The sequence below is a fragment of the Amia ocellicauda genome, chromosome 1, assembly GCF_036373705.1.
Source record: "Amia ocellicauda isolate fAmiCal2 chromosome 1, fAmiCal2.hap1, whole genome shotgun sequence".
Lineage (NCBI taxonomy): Eukaryota > Metazoa > Chordata > Actinopteri > Amiiformes > Amiidae > Amia > Amia ocellicauda.
The window spans coordinates 30,363,121-30,382,237 of NC_089850.1; the positions used below are offsets into that span (position 1 = coordinate 30,363,121).

General features: G+C 41.0%; 2 protein-coding genes and 2 long non-coding RNA genes across 7 annotated transcripts; 3 read left to right on the top strand and 1 right to left on the bottom strand.

The window, feature by feature from the left end:
* Positions 1-344: 344 nt before the first annotated feature.
* Positions 345-3,664, top strand: LOC136759990 (uncharacterized). Its single transcript, XR_010820139.1, has 3 exons — positions 345-492; positions 3,072-3,120; positions 3,449-3,664. It is a non-coding gene; the product is annotated as an uncharacterized LOC136759990 (long non-coding RNA).
* A 461-nt stretch (positions 3,665-4,125) lies between these two features.
* On the top strand, positions 4,126-6,971 carry bend3 (BEN domain containing 3). Its single transcript, XM_066701545.1, has one exon. It carries the CDS (start codon positions 4,167-4,169, stop codon positions 6,342-6,344), a length of 2,178 nt encoding a protein of 725 aa, XP_066557642.1. The 5' UTR covers positions 4,126-4,166; the 3' UTR covers positions 6,345-6,971.
* Positions 6,972-8,777: 1,806 nt separating this feature from the next.
* On the bottom strand, positions 8,778-13,080 carry mtres1 (mitochondrial transcription rescue factor 1). Of its 4 annotated transcripts, none has more exons than XM_066701567.1 (4): positions 12,999-13,080; positions 10,612-11,047; positions 10,203-10,275; positions 8,778-9,938 (listed from the first exon to the last, which is right to left on the bottom strand). In XM_066701567.1, exons 2-4 carry the CDS (start codon positions 11,037-11,039, stop codon positions 9,756-9,758), a joined length of 684 nt encoding a protein of 227 aa, XP_066557664.1. In that variant the 5' UTR covers positions 11,040-11,047; positions 12,999-13,080; the 3' UTR covers positions 8,778-9,755. The 4 variants fall into 4 exon arrangements, with proteins under 4 accessions (XP_066557664.1, XP_066557672.1, XP_066557681.1 ...); XM_066701575.1 differs by lacking the exon at positions 12,999-13,080 and adding an exon at positions 12,749-12,957; XM_066701584.1 differs by lacking the exon at positions 12,999-13,080 and adding an exon at positions 12,031-12,718.
* Positions 13,081-14,327: 1,247 nt separating this feature from the next.
* Positions 14,328-18,427, top strand: LOC136748111 (uncharacterized). The gene is made up of 2 exons (XR_010816560.1): positions 14,328-14,432; positions 17,142-18,427. It is a non-coding gene; the product is annotated as an uncharacterized LOC136748111 (long non-coding RNA).
* Positions 18,428-19,117: the final 690 nt, after the last annotated feature.

Below are 19,117 nucleotides of genomic sequence, written 5' to 3' on the forward strand. Positions count from 1 at the left end.
CCTAATGCCAACACATGCCCTCTAATGAGAAATGCCAGCGCACAGCACGACCCAGCATGACCCAGCATGACCCAGCACGACCCAGCACCCTGCGGGCGCGCACTGCGTACCTGTCAAGGTGGCACACGGCCTCGCGACTTCGCCACAGCTTCGAGTTCTAGTGTCACCGAACAGGAACGACAGCGTGTATGATCGTTAGCAGTGTTGTATCGGTACTACTACTACTATTATTATTATTATTATTATTATTATTATTATGTTGGACTAAGCATCAACAGCCTTCCCTCCTCCCCCACGCCGCTGCGGCCGGACCCCGGCTGCCCACAGCAGCCCACAGCTGTGCGGAAATGACACAGCAGGCGAGCCGCGTCACGTCACGCGAGAGGGCACAGGCAGGAGAAACACGGCGGACAGGAGCACGACCGCGGCGCCGTGGACACTCGGGACGCCGCCCGCGATGCCAACTTTCCGGGATCCCTTCGGGTGTGGACGGTGAGTTCACAACGACCCGCTGCGCTGACTGTGCGGCGCCAGAGACCGAGCTTTCCGCGGATCCGTGCTTTCCTGCCGCGTCACGCAATTACAATCCCATCATTAAAAGCCCGACGCGGAGCGAGACCGTGGCCGTGGGTCGGGGATCGGGGGTCGGGGATCGGGCCACGCCGCGGGTTTTGGCCGCGCTGCGTGGCGGGTGCCGCGCCGGTGCGGGGTGCGGGGCTCGGAGGGGGCGCCATCTGCGGGGATCGCTCTCGGGGGGGTTGTGGTTCGTGGGTTGCTAGTGGAAGAATGAGGAAGTGGAGTGGCTGCAGGCTGGCGAGTTTCGTTTGCGTGCGTGTCTGGGAGAGTGGAGCGACAGCGCCCCCCGGCCCTGCAGGCAGAGCCGCTCACTGCAGCGCCGCTGGAGCAGGAGCTGGAGCAGGAGCTGGGCGCTGGGCGCTGGGCGCTGGGCGCAAAAGGGGGTATTTATAGATGCTCATGCTTAAGACACTGCTTTAGAGATACCAGGCCGTTGGGGTGCAGCTTAAAGTTTTGTTGTCATGTTTAATAATCATATATTTATAAAAGAGCGCATATGGTGCGGTTTGTATAGTCCGCAAACGCACGGTGTTAATAGTCTGCCCATAATAGCTCGTAATTTAGACACTATACATCTGTTTTGGTACAGAAGGGTGAGTAGCTAATTAAAATGTGACAGTATAAACTGATGTAAATGAAGTCAATTTGTAACAGTTGTTAGAGGTGAGGATGATGTGGGCCACTTAATGCACCGCTATGTTTTACAGTTGCAGTGCCAAAAAGCTAACAGTCTTTAACACTATGCAAAATAACCCCTGTTGGATTAGTCTAATTGAATACTGCAGGGCTGTCTCCAAGAGGCTGTTTTAGGCATTGATTGATATCTAACACATTATTATTATTATTATTATTATTATTATTAATAATAATAATAATAATAATAATAATAATAATATTAGATTGTTACAAGAACCATATTCCTACAACCCCAATTCCAAAAAAGTTGGGACGGTATGGAAAATGCAAAAAAACTAACAAAAAGAGTCATTTGAAAGTTCAATTCACCCTGTACTATATTGAAAACACATTATTAACACATTATTTGATGTTTTACTTTGTGAATTTAATTTATTTTTGAAAATATACACTCATTTCAAATCTGATGACTGCAACACACTCCAAAAAGGTTGGGACAGTCGACTGCTTACCACTGTGTAACATCACCTTTTCTTTTAATAACACTTATTAAGCGTTTGGGCACTGAAAACACCAGTTGGTTAAGTTTAGCAAGTGGAATTTTCCCCCTTTCATCCATGATGCATTTCTTCAGCTGCGCAACTGTACATGACCTTCATTGCCTTATTTTGCGCTTCATAATGCACCACACATTCTCAATCGGAGACAGGTCAGGGCTGCAGGCAGGCCACGCTAGCACCCGCACTCTCTGCTTACGCAACCGTGCGCTTGTAATCCAGGCAGAATGTGGTTTGGCGTTGTCCTGCTGGAAAATGCAGGGACGTCCCTGGAAAAGACGATGTCTGGGTGGCAGCATATGTTGCTCCAACATGTGTACAAATCTTTCTGCATTAATGGTGCCCTCACAGATGCGAAAGTTACCCATGCCATGGGCACTGACACACCCCCATACCATGACAGACGCTGGCTTTTGGACCTGACGCTGTGGATGCAGCAGCGAATGGTGTTGACTGACAAAGGTTTACCAAAGTATTCCCGAGCCCATGTCAGGATATCCATTACAGACTCATGCCGGTTTTTAAGACCGTGACGTCTGAGGGATCGGAGATCACGTGCATTCAGAAGTGGTTTTCATCCTTGCCCTTTACGCACCGAGATATGACCGGATTCCTTGAATCTTTAGTCATATTGTGCACTGTAGGAGGTGAAATGCCCAAAATCCTACCAATTTGTCTTTGGGGAATGTTGTTCTCAAAGTGTTGGATTATTCGCTGACGCATCTGTTGGCAGGTTGGCGAGCCTCACCCATGCTTGCTGTTGAAGGACCAGGCCTTTTTTGGAGGCTCCTTATATACTATGATTGCACGATTGCCTCACCTGTTTCACATCACCTTCTTATTTCAACTTGTCACATCGCTATTAGTCCTAAATTGCCCCAGTCCCAACTTTTTTGGAACGTGTTGCATGCATCAATTTCAAAATAAACATTTACATTAAAAAAACTATGCAGTTGATTAGGTAAAACATCAAATACCTTGTCTTTATACGTTTTTTGTTTGAATTAAAGTCAAAGTACATTTACAAATCACTCCTCTTTGTTTTTATTAGCATTTTCCATACTGTCCCAACTTTTTCGGAATTGGGGTTGTACAATACAAACTTAGTTACTTTAGACATATTTGTGTAGTGTAGACCTACTACAATGGTCATATTCTCCTGTAGAGGTTGAAACAAAGCAAGGCTGTACAGATGCTTTTCGTATGAAAGTAGATCACTTTAAGATTTCCCCCCATGTATTACTTCTAGCCTCTGTCCTTGGTTTCATTGTTTTGTTGTGTTTACATTTGGTATAATTTCAGGATATGAATTATTCCGAGTATGGCGAGGAATCAGACGGTGAAGAAAGAGGTAAGAAAGGTTTTGTTGCTTTTGAAAATTGCCTATTTAAAAAAAGGAAAGTTGTAGATCAGGTTTCATATTCTGTTTCCACTTTTTGGGGATTTTACTTTTGTGAAGAAAAATGCTCCATACAGTGCTACAAGTATTTTCGGGAAATTAAAAAGCTAGTTCTGTAGCTGATGTGTTCTATTCAAACCCACTTGCTAAGTGAGGAGGGAGGACTGAGAGAGAGTGCAACAGTCTCGAACCATTTTTGCCAATATAAAGTAGCAGCAGGCTGAAATGTCTTCTGTTGTTATACATTGAAGAAATCGATATCTTTGTGTGTCCCTGCTAGAAAGAAGACCATCGCACTGTGTTAAAATAGAAAGAGAAATGGAAGACCCAGCTATTGACTGCTCGACAGGCTGCAATATAACTGAAAGCAACAGAGGGAGGGTGCTAATCAGCAGTGTGGAGGCTAGCAGCAAACGCACCAACACACAGATTGTTGCAGACAGTCCAGGCAATGAACAGGACCAGCCCACCGACATAAAAAGAGTGAAAGTGTCAGCAGAGGTGAAGTATAACGGGACAGTTCTTTCTTTCTGAATTGTAGGCCTCCCCCAGCTTTATCCTTCAGTCATTTCCCTTTATCTTTTGCTGTCAACAAATAAATATATAATTATGCAGGGTATGTCACAGTATTTTGTTTCAGTATTTGTTAGGATATTTTTATTGTTTTTGTGCTTATCATGGTTGAAAGAATAGCCTCAGAGTTGATAAAAAAAAAAAACGGTCATAGGCATAAATCCTCTGTACCTGCCAGTAAATGATTTCAGTAAATGAAACTTTTCACGCTTCAGTTTTAAAATCTGGAAATAAACCGTATAAATGAACTGTTTTGTTGTTATAACAAGACTGCAGCACTAGATACACTTATACAACTACAGTGTCTTATTCAAAGAGCTTGGTTGAGGTCTGTATTTGATTTTTGAAGTCAGTTTACTTGATTCCTGAACCTTTTTTTTCAGAGAAACGCAGGCAACACGAGCAGATCGAGGCTTTCGAGTGTGATGTCATCCAATGAGAACAAAGACCCTTCTAATGAGAAGACAATAGCCTCTTACAGGAAGCCGCTGTACAGCATTTCACACAAGATCACAGAAAAGAAAACCACTCTGGGTCTCGATCAGCACTCTCTGCACGAAGCCGGGGACAGACTGAACTACAACAGCCTCTTATTTCCCAAAAGCCTCGGGGAGCTGGGCAGGAGGGAGGCCAACACAGCGATGGCCACCACAGCTGCAGAGAGCGACTCCAACATTTACTCTCTGATTGAAAAGATGTTTTTCATCCTCAACACGCTGAACTCCAGCATGACGCAGCTTCACAGCAAAGTGGACTTGCTCTCCCTGGAGGTCACTCGCATTAAGAAGCGCATCAGTCCCACCGAGCTGGTCGCAGAGTTCCAGCCTCCTCCCGAGTATCAGCTGAACACGGAAGAGCTGAAGCAAATCCTGGACCAGACCTCTGCGCCGGGCGAACTGGCCTGCAGGCTGCTTGTCCAACTCTTCCCCGAGCTTTTCACAGTGGAGGACATCAACACGAACTGCAACGCCTGTGAGATTGTGAGCAAGAAGAAACTGGACTCTCTTCACTTGCAACTCATTCGCAATTACGTGGAAGTCTGCTACCCTTTAGTCAAGAATGGCAGTTCTTGGCAGGTGGAGTGCCTGCCCCAAATCAATGACTTTTTTAACCGGTTCTGGGCGCAGAAGGACATGGAGAGTGGGCAGGTGGGGAAAAAAGGGACTCCATTGGCACATGGGTATGAGCCAGATCAGACACCGAGCTGCCACTACATTGATGACGAGGGGCAGGATGAGAGCCTGTCGTTGGAGTCCAGCAACAACAACGCCGTCCCTGACCTGGTGTTAGACGCTCAGGACATTGTTGAGTATCTTGACGATGTGTCTTCCCCTGGAGATTTTGCCGTGTTCTTAATGCATCGCCTTTTCCCCGAAGTCTTCGAGCAAGGCAAGAGCAGCGAAGGCTACAGCTGCTACGGCGGGATGGGGAAGCAGATCCTCGACTCGGAGAGGCTAGAGATAATCCGGAAGTACATGGAGGCCTACTTCCCTGACTTCCAGGAAGAGAGCTGGCTTCAGCTGTGTGTTCAGAGAATGGAAGAGGAGCTGGAAAATGTGCACGGTAACGGCAGTGAGTCTGAAAACGCCAGGGATGAAAGCTATGACTCGGCCAGCCTCCCCGACGACGTGTCTGTTGTAAAAATCGGGGATTTCTGTGACTTTGAGAAACCTGGGCGCAGGTCGAAAAAAATTTGGTTGGTGCCCATCGACTTCGATAAAATTGAAATCCCAGTTCCGGATTTTGAGGTCCCTCCGGAGTATTTGCTTACAAAAGAACAACTCAAGAATAACTACGAGTGCAGTTTGTCTATCGGAAACTTCGCCTCGCGCTTGTTGGTTCTGATGTTTCCTGAGCTCTTTACTTACGAGAACCTGAGGAAACACTACAACTGCAGTGGCTCTCTGGGCAAGAAGCAACTGGATCCCATGCGTATTAAACTGATTAGACATTACGTGCAGCTCCTTTACCCGCGGGCCAAGAACGACAGGGTTTGGACCTTGGAGTTTGTGGGCAAACTGGATGAAAGATGCCGGCGCAGAGACACTGAGCAGCGGCGCTCCTATCAGCAGCAGCGTAAGGTGTACATTCCTGAATCCGAACAGCGAGATTTTGTCACCTGCCCGTTGAACCCAGAGCGACTTCGCGAAGAATTTGAGATCCCTCCATTGCCCCCGGAAAGGAGCTCGAAAGACTTCTGTAAGATCCCTCTAGAGGAGCTGGCCGTACCCTCTCCTGATTTCCCCGTGCCTTCGGTTTACCTGCTCTCAGATTCGGAGATCAGAGAAATCGTTCAGCAGAGTCTCTCGGTTGGGAATTTCGCAGCTCGTCTTCTAGTCAGACTGTTCCCAGAGCTGTTCACTCAAGAGAACCTCAGACTCCAATACAACCACTCTGGTGCCTGTAACAAGAAACAGCTGGACCCAATCCGATTGAGGCTGATCCGCCACTATGTGGAGGCCGTGTACCCGGTGGACAAGATGGAGGAGGTCTGGCATTACGAGTGCATACCCAGCATCGACGAGAGGTGCAGGAGGCCTAATCGGAAAAAGTGTGACATTCTCAAGAAAGCTAAGAGAGCCAATACTGTATCATATTTATAAAAATGTTAATATATTTATATAACAATGTATCATTTGCACAGGTATCAAATCCACACATACATAAGCTTAAGTGAGAATTACATTAAAGTTATAGCCCAATTGTAGCTAATGTTGAGAACTATAACTTTAATCTAGGGTAGAAATTTTATTTAAATATGCCAAATTAATATTGGTTAGGCTGATTCTAACTTTTTATCTTGATCTCTGTAGTATTTTATGTGTTTGTGTTTTAAGCTATTGTCAGACTTAAAGCTAAAGTATCCATAAATCTATCAAGGAAAAAAAACGGTGACAATTATTGCTGTTGAATATAAGATATATCCTACTGCGGCAATATAGTTTTATATTAGACAATTATATAGATTTAAACTAGATAATGGACTAGTTATCCATAGTTACATTGACCACACACTCACATATATAACTTTGACATCAGGTGAGCAGTAACCACCTCTCCATAACCTGATAAGTGATTTGCTACATGCTAGCATAGAGGGGAAAGAAAACCTTACACCACTAATTTATTAAACTAGAGGTCTTTACAATTGTTCCATAGCATGTATCAAATGTTCAACATTGGCCCAAACTGATTTTTATTACTTCTAATAAAGATGATGTAAGATTTTGTCCTTGCCTATTAAGGTGCAGATTCATTACAGTTATAGGATATCACTGGGTGTCTCCAGGACAAACCTAGAGAGACAGACTGAACTCCATTGACCCGCCTTTCTGTTTCTCATTGAAACGACTTTCCCCTGTGGAGAAAAAATGCTAAAGAAAAAGTTGTCATGTTAGAAGTATTCTGTGGGTAGGAGTGCATAAATGTGATCCACAAATTCCAACTGCATCCAGTGTTGTTTTTTGTCAAAGCCAGAACTCTACTGCTTTGTTTGACATGTAAACACAGCAGGCTGGAAACCCATTATTTGTTGTCAGTATTTTTGGAAACTTGTAGATTATTGGCCTCTTTGCTTTTCTAGACCCTTTCTTCAGTAAAGCCTTGGTATTTGCTAGCTCCTCTCATTTGAGGCATGTCTAGAAGATAATATGCATAAAACTATAGTAGCTAAACACACATTTACAAAAATGACTAAAGCTTCAGGAGTGTATATTTCTGATGTTCCTTCAGCATATGTCCTCTCCTGGAATGAAGTAATTATATAGAATCTTTATAATTGTGTTTTATAGCTACATTATGATGATGATTTTGTTAACAAAAACTCTATGTACATTATAATTGTTATGGTCGTCTTTAGTCTCTCTGAACAGTATGATTGTGTAGAACCTGCAGCTCTAATTCGGCCACAAATAGGACTCTCTCACCAGCATATGGGCCAACTGTTCCTATTTAAATATGTATTAAGATGCATCTTGTGTTTTGGGATTTAATTGGATGACGATTCAGTGTCTGTTGGGAAAATACAGTAATTGGAACAGAAATATGTGAGGTTTAAGACATGACAAATGTACCAGGCGTGTTGGAACATGGGTTGTAAACAAGTGGATTTTGCAGTCCATTTCATTGCAGAGCTTTCTGGTAAATGTCAGTGATGATCCCATTGAGGATTAAGCACCCAATGTGACTGAGGAACAGCTGAAGCATTACCTTGTACTGGAATGGACTGGGAGGTTGTGAATTTGTCTTGAAGCAAATTGTTTTTATTTTGTAACTTGAAGTTCATCTAGCCTTCTAGGTACTACTTTAAAATGTGACCAATACCCTTCATGTAAATGTAAATCATTTTGCACATTTTCATCAACTTAAATGCAGTTTAGACATTTTGCTCTAGATCTGAATTTAAAGGTAGCCTTAGAGAATCTCAGCACTGAGTTTCCATGCCTAGTGTTTACATATTAATAATTTAGTTTGATTCAAATTTACATAAACTCACAAGCAGCAGTATTATGAGTATCTTTTACAAAACGCTGTAGTGTGTAACAATGTAAGAATGATGAAGCATCATTAGATATTTACAGCTCGGGGTTTTCTAGTGTGAGGTACATTTTGTAGAAAAAGTAAATGAGGGAATGTTTTCCAATATACAATAAAAGCATAACTAAAGCATAATTTTGTATTTTACTTTTACACCATATTAAATTTAAGTCAATGTTAAGATTTTTCTGAGGTGCCTGTTTAGAACATCTAAGCTCATATAAATCTTCTATTCTGCAGTTTATATTCTTATTTTATAACAATGTTTAATATTGGAAAATTAGAAGAAAAAAAAAGACAACTCAGCTCAGATCCTGAGCAATCTAATTCATTTTTTTAACATTAAGTTAAAAATAGGCAGTTTTACATGTTTTTTTTTCTGTTGCTAAACCTACATGTAACTGAACCTGGTAGCTGTGTCCTTTGAAAAGTACATATGTGAAATCCATGAACATCTGTCTTTGAAAACATACTGTATACAATAAAAAACAGAAAACATGTTGATAAATATATATTTTTTTATAGAATACATAAAAACCTTCACCAATATTCCATTCCCACGATGTCAAATGATACCAGCCTTGTATGAATACAGCATATTCAATGTATTATAACAGTGAAACTAATAAAATACAGTTCTATATGTATTCCTTTCATTTCCCATTGCAACACATGCATAACTGAGAGAATGGCACAAAAGGTTGATCCTCATATGCTCCAATGTGATGTCAGTTTCACCAAGTTAATTGTAATGAGTTCCTCCAATTAGAGTGCAGTCTCATAATACAAATAAAAATAAAGAAGTGCCATACTGCAAGACATCAATACTACATTTCTCTTAAATCTACATGTTTGTACGTCAATACAAACACTTTTATGAGATATCTTCAGGATGAGTAAATCAACTGCATCCTTGGTTTGGTATTCAATATGAACTATCACTTCACAAGAGTTACTTTTTTCTTCTCAAATATAACTGGTTTGTTGAAGCATACCTCAATATTCACATACACAGAAAAACAAGTGAAAAACAAATGATGTTGTACTGATGTATCATCATCTCTGTTGAACAGCAGAAATTGTACTATTTGTGCATCCATGCTCAGTGTACTGTATACACATATGAATAACAATGTTTAAATATTTGTATCTTGAACATAACATGAATGAATGAATTGCCAATTACTTAAATAATTTTACTCTTTACACAGATGACAAGTTTTGTACATAAATAGAGGATACAGGTGTTATTTCCAAACATTTCTATTAAAAAACTCATTCATTTAGCACATACTCCAGCAGGTAAACTTTGTAATATGGCCAGCAATTCATTCATAGCTTTGCAATCTGTGCTATTTTTTCTCCTTCCCCAAAATCCATAAGCACATCTTTGTGAATCCAAAAAATCACAAGAGATCTTTTTTTCTTGGCAAGTCTAATGACACCATTTTCAGCACCTTCACATAACTATATTACCTCTAATTCTTGTAGGCCTCATCCTTAGGAAGTGTTAGGTGTTTCCAGCGCCTTAACACAACCTTATATTTTTCAGCGTCTTTGGTTTCTCCTGCTATCTTCTTGAAAATGACTCTCATAACTGTGACAGTGTTTGTATCTTTGTCTTCTCCAACAACAAGATCCAGTGTATCGCCTACCTTCACCTGCAAAAAAATAAAAACATGTGAAAATATTTAGTGAGTATGTTGAGATTACTGCTTAATATTTAAGTTAATAAAGCCTTCAAATAGCTTTTTAGAAAAGTATAAAAGTATTTTCTAGAATAAAGTACCCTATCAGAAAAATAAACCACACATAATCTGAAAGGTTGAATGTGGGTTTCAAATAAAGTATCCACAGTACAGTATCTTCTTTACAATATTATTAAAATGGTAACAGCTGTTTATTGATATTAAGTAACCACTTACTGTTTTGCTTTTTTTAATAAGCTTTTGTCCATTGAGCCTCAGCTTGTTATTGTAGAAAGCATCTTCAATTTTGCTGAAAAAGCAGGGAAAGAAATGACACAGAATGTAAATAATCACTCAGTGCAGGATTATATTTCCCTGGAGACCAGCGGTGATGGGGAGTTATTCTGGTCAATGGTACACGATCAAAAAAGCGAATAAATAGATTGACATTCAAACTTATGACATAAAAAAATAAATTGGCTTCATTATCATTACCAATAAAGGTACAATTATTGGACACAGTCATTTCTATGATATTTTAAGGATGTGTAATAGTTATCAATACACATACGCAACAGTCCAACCTTCAATATGTTAATAAAAACATTTGGTAGATGTTTTCTTTTTCAATGTGATGAAAACGTACTTGCGCGCCACATCCAATCCAGACTTCAGGACGAGGTCATAGCGAAAGGACTGCACTGCCTTCTCCAGGTCCTTGTAGTCCTTGGGCAGCCCATCGTCGTCCTGAAGCTCTTCCTCATGGTCACTGTTCTCTGGGTCATCGTCCACCTCCTCCTCCTCATCGTGCTGAGTCTTTTTCCCTCGCATTTTGGAGCTCTTGCTGCCTTTGAACCTCACTAGGAGCAGCAACAAACTCGGAGGATGACATTCAAAGGGGGGGATACTTTTTTTTCCCAAAACGGGTGGAGATCTTGAGCTTGAGATCTGGTGTGTATATACTGTCCTGTGGCTCCATCTTGTCCTGGGTAGAAAATGCCACAAAGTCCCCTCCCAGAGTGAGGACAGCACTGACAGCTTCCTGAGGGTCTGCACCTGCAACAACCCCCTCATGGCCAGCCCTGAGAGAGGAGAAAGACAGGCAGGCAGGCAGACAGTGTTTACAAGTTATTCACAAAACCCTACATCTCTGGGATTGGAGTGTGAATTAAAAAAAGAATGGAAGCTGTGGTGGGACAAATGTTTGATTTAATCTGGGCTTTTGATAAGGCACTTAATCAATTAAACCAATAATAATAATGCAATGAAGTAATCTAATATCCAAAGGCACTTTATTAAGAACAGAGAATTTGATCAAATTGTATTATTCCTATTCATAATGCTCAAACCGCGAACACATACCTGTACAGAAATGTGGAGAGAACAATGCATTGTGTGAGGAGTATAACCTACACATTGCTTAACTAACTTAAGTAAAATGTATCACTACATTCAGCATGACATCTACATATGCTGAGATCGACAACTTTATTATTAAGGAGTGAGCAGTGCAGTGATTCAGACTGACAGATACACAGTCTAACGGTATCTCTGGGACTGCTCTCACCTGGTTCTCCTCCTACCTCAGTGACCGGACCTACCAAGTGACATGGCGAGGTTCCTCATCCACCCCCAACTTCTCCTCACAGGCGTACCCCAAGGATCCGTCCTGCGCCCCCTCCTGTTCTCTCTCTACACGCTCTCCCTGGGCACAATTTTACGCAGATGATGCCCAGATCTTCCTGTCTTTTCCCTCCTCTGACCCTCTCATTCCCTCTCGCATCTCTTCCTGCTTGTCTGCCATCTCTGCCTGGATGCACTCGCACCACCTCAAGGTCAACCTCTCCAAATCTGATCTCCTCTTTCCCCCCCCCTCTTCCTCACCTTCTGCTGACGTCTCCATCTCGATCCCCTTGGAATCCACCACACTCTCTCCTTCTCCTTCCGCTACAAATCTAGGAGTCACCCTCGATCCTGCGCTCTCCTACACCCAGCACATCACCACGCTGACTGGCACCTGCAGATTCTTCCTGAGCAACATACGCCGAATCCATCCCTTCCTCACCGACTACTCGACTCAGCTGCTCGTCCAGTCCCTGGTCCTCTCCCACCTGGATACTGCAACTCCCTCCTGGCCGGCCTGCCTGCAACTACTACCCGCCGGAGTAGACTGAAGTCAAAACAGCAGAGTCCCTGACCTCCTTCTGGCACTTACTCAAGACTCATCTTTTCAGACAGTACTTGTAATGTACTCATTAATTCTCCTGTAAGATTTCACTTTTTGCCATACACTTGCCTTTGCATTACTAGCACGTCTAAGCATTGCTTATTCTGATTTCCCCTGCTCCCCCTCTCCCTCAGCTCTTAACTTTGACTTAACATCTTGTCTGCACTGATCAGCTTTTTCTTTCTAGCATGCAAGACCTTATATACTGTTTACTGTGTAAATTGTGAATATGTACAATGTAATGCCTGAACTGCACTGTATTGCTCTTATATTTTGTAAGTCGCCCTGGACAAGGACGTCTGCTAAGAAAGAAAGAAATAATACAAATAACAACAATAATAATAATAACGAATGCGTGCGCAAATCATTGCCATACAAAACCCCGACATACAGCCGACAATAAATGAACTTGATGTTATTAGCCCAGAGCTCCTCAGTTCCCCAGTTGTCCCCACGCATCTGCACATTCAAATACATCGAGTGGACGCAGACATGACCATTGCTTTGGTTGTGTGTTGTGCTCACTGAAGCAATGTGAAAAGCACTGCACACTCACATGGCGCTGGACTGACATGCGTCTTGCACGAACACCAGCAAAGAGCTCAGCTCATCAACTTCCCGTCCACGCTACTGAACCGGGAGGACCATGGCACCGTGCTGGCTAGTCGTGGGAAGTTGGCACAGACATCTCCCCAGACAGAGCACTGAACTGTACTGCAGCCACTGTGTGACACATATTAGAGATTACTGCTCGCTGTGCTCATTTGTGCCGAAATGGATGTACAGCAACTGCCACCAACGCGTACCTGTACGTGTCTCCGCCGCTCTGCGCTTCCACCTCGCTCGCCCGCAGACAACGAGAGCAGACAAGACAAGCGCCACACACGCCAATCACACCGCGGCCAGACGTGCAGCGCCCCCTAGGGACAGACTGGCACAAGCGCTACTATTACGTCAATAATAATAATAATAATAATAATAATAATAATAATAATAATAATAATAATAATAATAATAATACAGAAGTATGCCACGCATTAATTTTCTAGCCTGCTGTAGGATGTATTCATGTACCAAGATTAAGTGACCTTATAGTAATGTCTTAGCACATGAAAAGCAAACACACCTTTACTTGCAAATACTAAAATCAAATAACTGACACTTGAGTCACTACACATTTTCTGCTTTGTGGTAGAAAGTACTTCATTGAATACATCAGACGCATATGAGACCACAGAGTCAGACACTGCTGATGCTACTGATGGGCACTGAGGATTTGCTGTGATGGCATGCTGTGCTGGGTGGCAAATGAATCAGTAAAAAAAGACAGTTTCCTCTCGAATACGTTTCATTAATCATATGAGAGCCGATGCTCTAGTTTGTTAACCCTCTTTTGTAGATTAAAATACAATATTTTGTCTGTAGGTTATGTGAGTAATTCCAATGACTATGAACTGTGGCTTTTCTCTTCATGTAACTGTATATACTGAGATACACTCTCTTAATGACGCATTTCAGCATTTTCGTTGGGTGACTGTATCAGTAAACGTTGTAAAGTGATCTAAAAGGCGCTCCTTCATGAACAATTTGCACGACACTACTTATAATGACCACACGATGTCGCTATTTGATTGGGAAATGCGGCCGTATAATAAAGCCTTAAAAAAAGGTTTATTATTCACGGTAATTTATAGGCACCCTAGTCCTCCTCCTATTACTTCTTCTTCTTATAATAATAATAATAATAATAATAATAATAATAATAATAGTAGGCATGGGGGGATTTTACTTGCTATTGAGAAGTGAGTGGACACTATAATGTCTTCATTATGTATATCCCCCACCCAGCACACTGCACCCCTCACACAGCCCCGCACGCATCACAAGTACAGTGTGCTGTTTGAAAGCCAGGGGATTAATAACTCCTAATGATATGTGTGGGGCTTCACTGATCACAGATTAGGTCACATAACCGTCTATTGTTGGGCTGCAATGTTGTATTTCTTTGCCCAGCTGAAGCCTCTGCGCATCCACCCGCCCGACCCTGCGATCCCCCGGCAGGCCGGCACGCCGTGACGTCATAGCGCAGCGCTATAAAAGCCCGGCGTCCGGACCCGGGCAGCGGTAGAGCAGAGCGCCGCGCTGCAGTAGTTTTGGGGGCCAAAAGTAGTGACACCATGATTAAAATGACAGCTGCGTGTCTTGGAGTGGTCGTGATAGCCATATATTTATCTACACAGGTATGCTTGTTTTTGCTGTTGTTGTTGTTTGTTTTTTTTAATCATTATATGTATTATATTTTGCATTTTTCTTCCAAACATGCTAATTCCAATAAGTACTTGATCCATTGTGTGTGTTGCTTGTCTGTGCTATTTAACTTCATCAGTAGAGAATTGTAATGATGTATTTTTCCATGCAGGTATCATCCACAAGTCATTAATTTATTCATAAGACATTTGATTATTAATTCATCCTTGACAATGTGATTAATCACTAAACTAGCAGAATAAAGAAATGGGTACATAAATAAAGGTGTGGCTGATGTGTTAGTGGAGATATTTTAAATCTGCATTGCTCCTATCACTTGTATTTGCTATCTAAACCAAATCTAAACATTTCCATATATATGTTCTATAGATTTGGGCATCCTGTTAATGGGATTGGCATACCTACACAGCTCCCGCATTTAACTTGACTACAAATGATTGCACTTTGCTTGAGATTCCTCGTTGACTTTTGCAAATGTAAACGTATCTTCATGAAACAGGTGGTTTCTGTACAAAACGTACAAAATGTAGTCTCAGTCTAGCCTGTCAATCAATCAAAAAGTCAATCATATGCCAGTCACTGCATGTTAAAATCAATCCATCGGTATGATCTGGTTGTGCAGTTATTCTGTGTGTAGTCTTAGGGGGGGGGGGAAAGAAAAACCTTTTAAACTTTGCAAACATTAACTTTTTTACAAGACCTCATGCAGCGAATAAATGTAGTTTAAATGTAGTTAATAAATGTGTGTAAACACGCCTGGATCAACACTTAGCCTGAGTAAAGCGGCTCACAGAAACCTGAGTGCGGATCCAACCGCTATATCAGCCCTTTGACACGTCGGTGGTGTTGAATGACACCTTTGTAAGACTTCAATAAAATAATGGCCACTGCGATCTTTACATCCATACATGCACACAAACCCCGTCAATCCAAATCTGATCATAATTGTAAAACAAACCTAGCCGGGAATCAAGAAAGTTCCCCTAAATAAACGCATGTCCCAAAAAAAAAAAACCACAATTAAACAAACAACTAATTTCTTATGTTTTATCATCCGTCTACCGCGTATTTTTGGCTTTGTTGTTCATATATTTAATCCTGCGCTGCGATATGTTTGTAAAACAACGAGAAAATAATCTGTTCACAGTAGCCCTCTTGCAAAAATATGTTCCTATTTTGTTGGATCCGGATTGAAAATGAAAACCAAAAACACACCCCAGCTCGTCTGCGGTTCAAGCCTCCTTATATCTAATTAATTAAACGATATCTAATTTGCCTTCAGTACTGACATATTAAATTCAGTTCCTGGACATTATTATTATTATTATTATTATTATTATTATTATATTACTCTGAAATTCCATCTTATAATTATACTTTCTGGTGTTAAATAAAGAAGGATGGGATATCAGCTTTTATTGGGAGTGGTTTTTGTTTACAGGGATGTGCTGTTTATTATCCACATTTTTATTTCGTTTATTCACGATTGAATTTCTACTGCTGTCAATTACATAATTGCATTCGTTCAAAGAGGTGCTTCATTTCACTTTATATACTGACTTTAGGCGGCTACAGGTAATTTTCTGACTTTGACCAGTTTGAAAACCTCAATTATCCATCAGTGTATTATTTCTCTGACAGAAGCCATACCGAAGTGTTGGCCACATGGTATAGTGCAGGGCAATCTCTGTGTATTCAATTACCATAACTTACTTGAAGAGAGCTCTTTTCCCGATGGGGATTTTCTCTGTAAATGCGTGATCAGAGATGTGAAAAAGCTCCCTCCCCACCTTAGCAGAGACTTTAGTGTGGCAAATGTGTTAAAAAAATAAAAGACAACAAGCCTTCTATTGTTTAACTGATTGTGTAGTAGACATGACAAGGGACAGCATCTACCACATCATTCATATTTAAATCTTTAATCAGATGGATGGTTGGTGGTGAGTTTTATGGTGAAGCAGTAGATACCGTTGCCCTGTTTTGGTTGGTGCACAATAATGTTTTTTATGATGTAGATTATTCCATTGTTTGTGTTTCCATGTATTTTTAAAGAGTTATGAAAACTAACAAAACTCTGTGTGGCCTCATTCCATACTCCTGCATTTCAAATACAAACCATTACAACTAAGAGAAGACCATTCGATCCTGGTCGCTTATTTGGTTGCTAGCTACTTAACAATCCTACAATCTCACTCTGCCATTTCCTGCTGATATGCTGAAAAGATTGTACATCTCACATTAGACTGTTAACTGAAAAAGCCAAAACACTTGTTGTACCCCAACCTTGTTTGTCTCCCACTTGGATAGAGACAAAGGACATTTGCAGCAATGTGTTACAGCAAGTTATAAGAGCATAACTAAAGTTGAAGAGGACAGGGGGATAATTATTCCATTGGGTTTTTAATAATCTTTTAATAGTTTATTGATTGAAGAGCAGTATCAAGATGGATCTTGGAAGATATCAGATAATTGGGATGATAGCTGGAAAGCCTAATGCTTAATCATTGCATTGTAAATTGTCTTCCCTCTCTTCACAACTGACATTGTACATGATACAACTCTATTTGAACCCCAAACGAGCCCTCGCACACATTCATAATGTATGGCAATTGAAAGCTATGGTGGATGAAGCAGAATTTCAATATCTTAAAACACGTTCTCTTTCCCTTGGTCGGTTGCAGGTTAACTCCCAGAATGCCACAATAGCAACCAACCAGACCTACGCCACCCAGAATGTAAGTACCGTGACAACCACAGCAAACACCTACAGCAGTATGGGCTCAGGGAACTCCACCACCAACCCAAAGGGAGCAGCACACCCCCTGCAGTCCAGCACCATCGTCCTCCTCCTCCCTCTGACCGTCTCTGCCTCCATCCTGCGCCTCTGCTGTTAAAACCACAATAGACAACCAAAACTCTAACATCCTGTGGTGAAGATGGAAATGGTGTCATTCAAAGAGAAATGCAGTTGTAACAATGATGTCTGAGTGGGGCCGTCTGAAGGAAAGGAAGAAAATGGAAGAAACGGAACGAAGCAACCCCCCCCGCCCCGCCCCATATCTACCAAGAGAACATGAGGGTCACCACTTCCAGGAAATCTCAGCTCTGCCAGCTTTTTAAAACTGTTCTCTTCCCCATCAATGAGACATTTTCATTATCAGCAACAACACATTACCAGTTAACATCAAAGTCCTCAATTTGTTGCCAGTGGAGTCAGGACATGGAGTAAGGATGTACAAACTTGGCTCGTTTTGCTGTCTTGATTTGTGTTTGTTTCAAGAAAAGGATGCTGTCCATTTTGCTTTAATGTACAAAAGTCCTCTTGTTATCAGTTTTGTTTAGGCAGTTAATAAACAGCTAATTGGGAATACATTGGTACCCATTATAAACACAATGGATACATTTAAATGGGATATAGAAATACAAAAAGACCAAGCTTTGACTTTATATATATATATATATATATATAAATGTATGTGTACACACACGTGTGTGTGTGTGTGTATATATATGTGTGTGTGTGTGTGTGTGTGTATATATATGTGTGTGTGTGTGTGTGTGTATGTATGTACACATAATGTGTGTATGTACACACATGTATGTACATATAAATATACATCCACATATTCACACACATACAGTTAAATGCAGTACAAGTATATAGATATGATTTGAAACGTCAAGAATGAATGGCTAATTTCAAAGCTATGGTTAATTTACCATATTAATCTTCCTCCCTTTTCTATTTTGAACTTTATAGTAAAAAAACAGTTACACTGTACTGGATAAGATTTTGCAACAGGTCAGATGTTAAATTGGTGTGATTTAATCTTTTCCCATGGTTTATTTTATTTTTTTTGTATAAATTGCATTGTTTATTAATAAATGTGATTCTGTAATTGAGTTTGAATGATCAGGGAGTAAAAGCTGACTTTAATGTAAATGAATAAATTATTGGGAAAAAACATCTTTAGTGTGTTTATTGTCATTCATGTTGCTTCTTTACCATTACAGTCTCAAAATAATGGTGAGACTTGACTGATGTGAAATTGGCATCTGCAACAACACAAAATAAAAATGCTGATTGTTATGGTGAGTTTTTTTTTTTATTCAACAGAGAAGAATTGGATTCAGTTGTTCTAGGCCAATGTTTGAAGTGCTGCAAAATGAGTCCATCACATTTTCTTCCTGTTTCGCTCTTTAATGTAGAAGGAAAGCTGTGACTGTGAGATTTGTTTGCCTGCTATGTTTTAAAGAGGCTTTTAATTCTGTGGTAGGTCACCTATTGGACTGAGGGTATTTATTCAACAGGATAGCACTTATCAAGTGTCTTCTTACTAGTGCTTGGTTGAATTTTGGTAAAACATACAAAGTGTTTTTAAGTGAACATAGGAGGGGGTTGAATGACCCTCCCTTGACCTTCCTCCTATCTTCGATCTTAAAGTCGCTTTCCCTTTGTTCGAGTGAAATCCAGAAGAAAAAACTGGCAATGAGGAATATATTTCTGAGCTATTACCGCAGAAAGGTATTGAATGTATCTTTTCATTGCGGTGGAAAGTATTTCATGTAAGACATAAAAGAAACCCTTTTTGCAGTACACATCAAAGTACCCGCTCGAATAGGTAAAATGATACAAAGATTTGCCATCAGAACATGA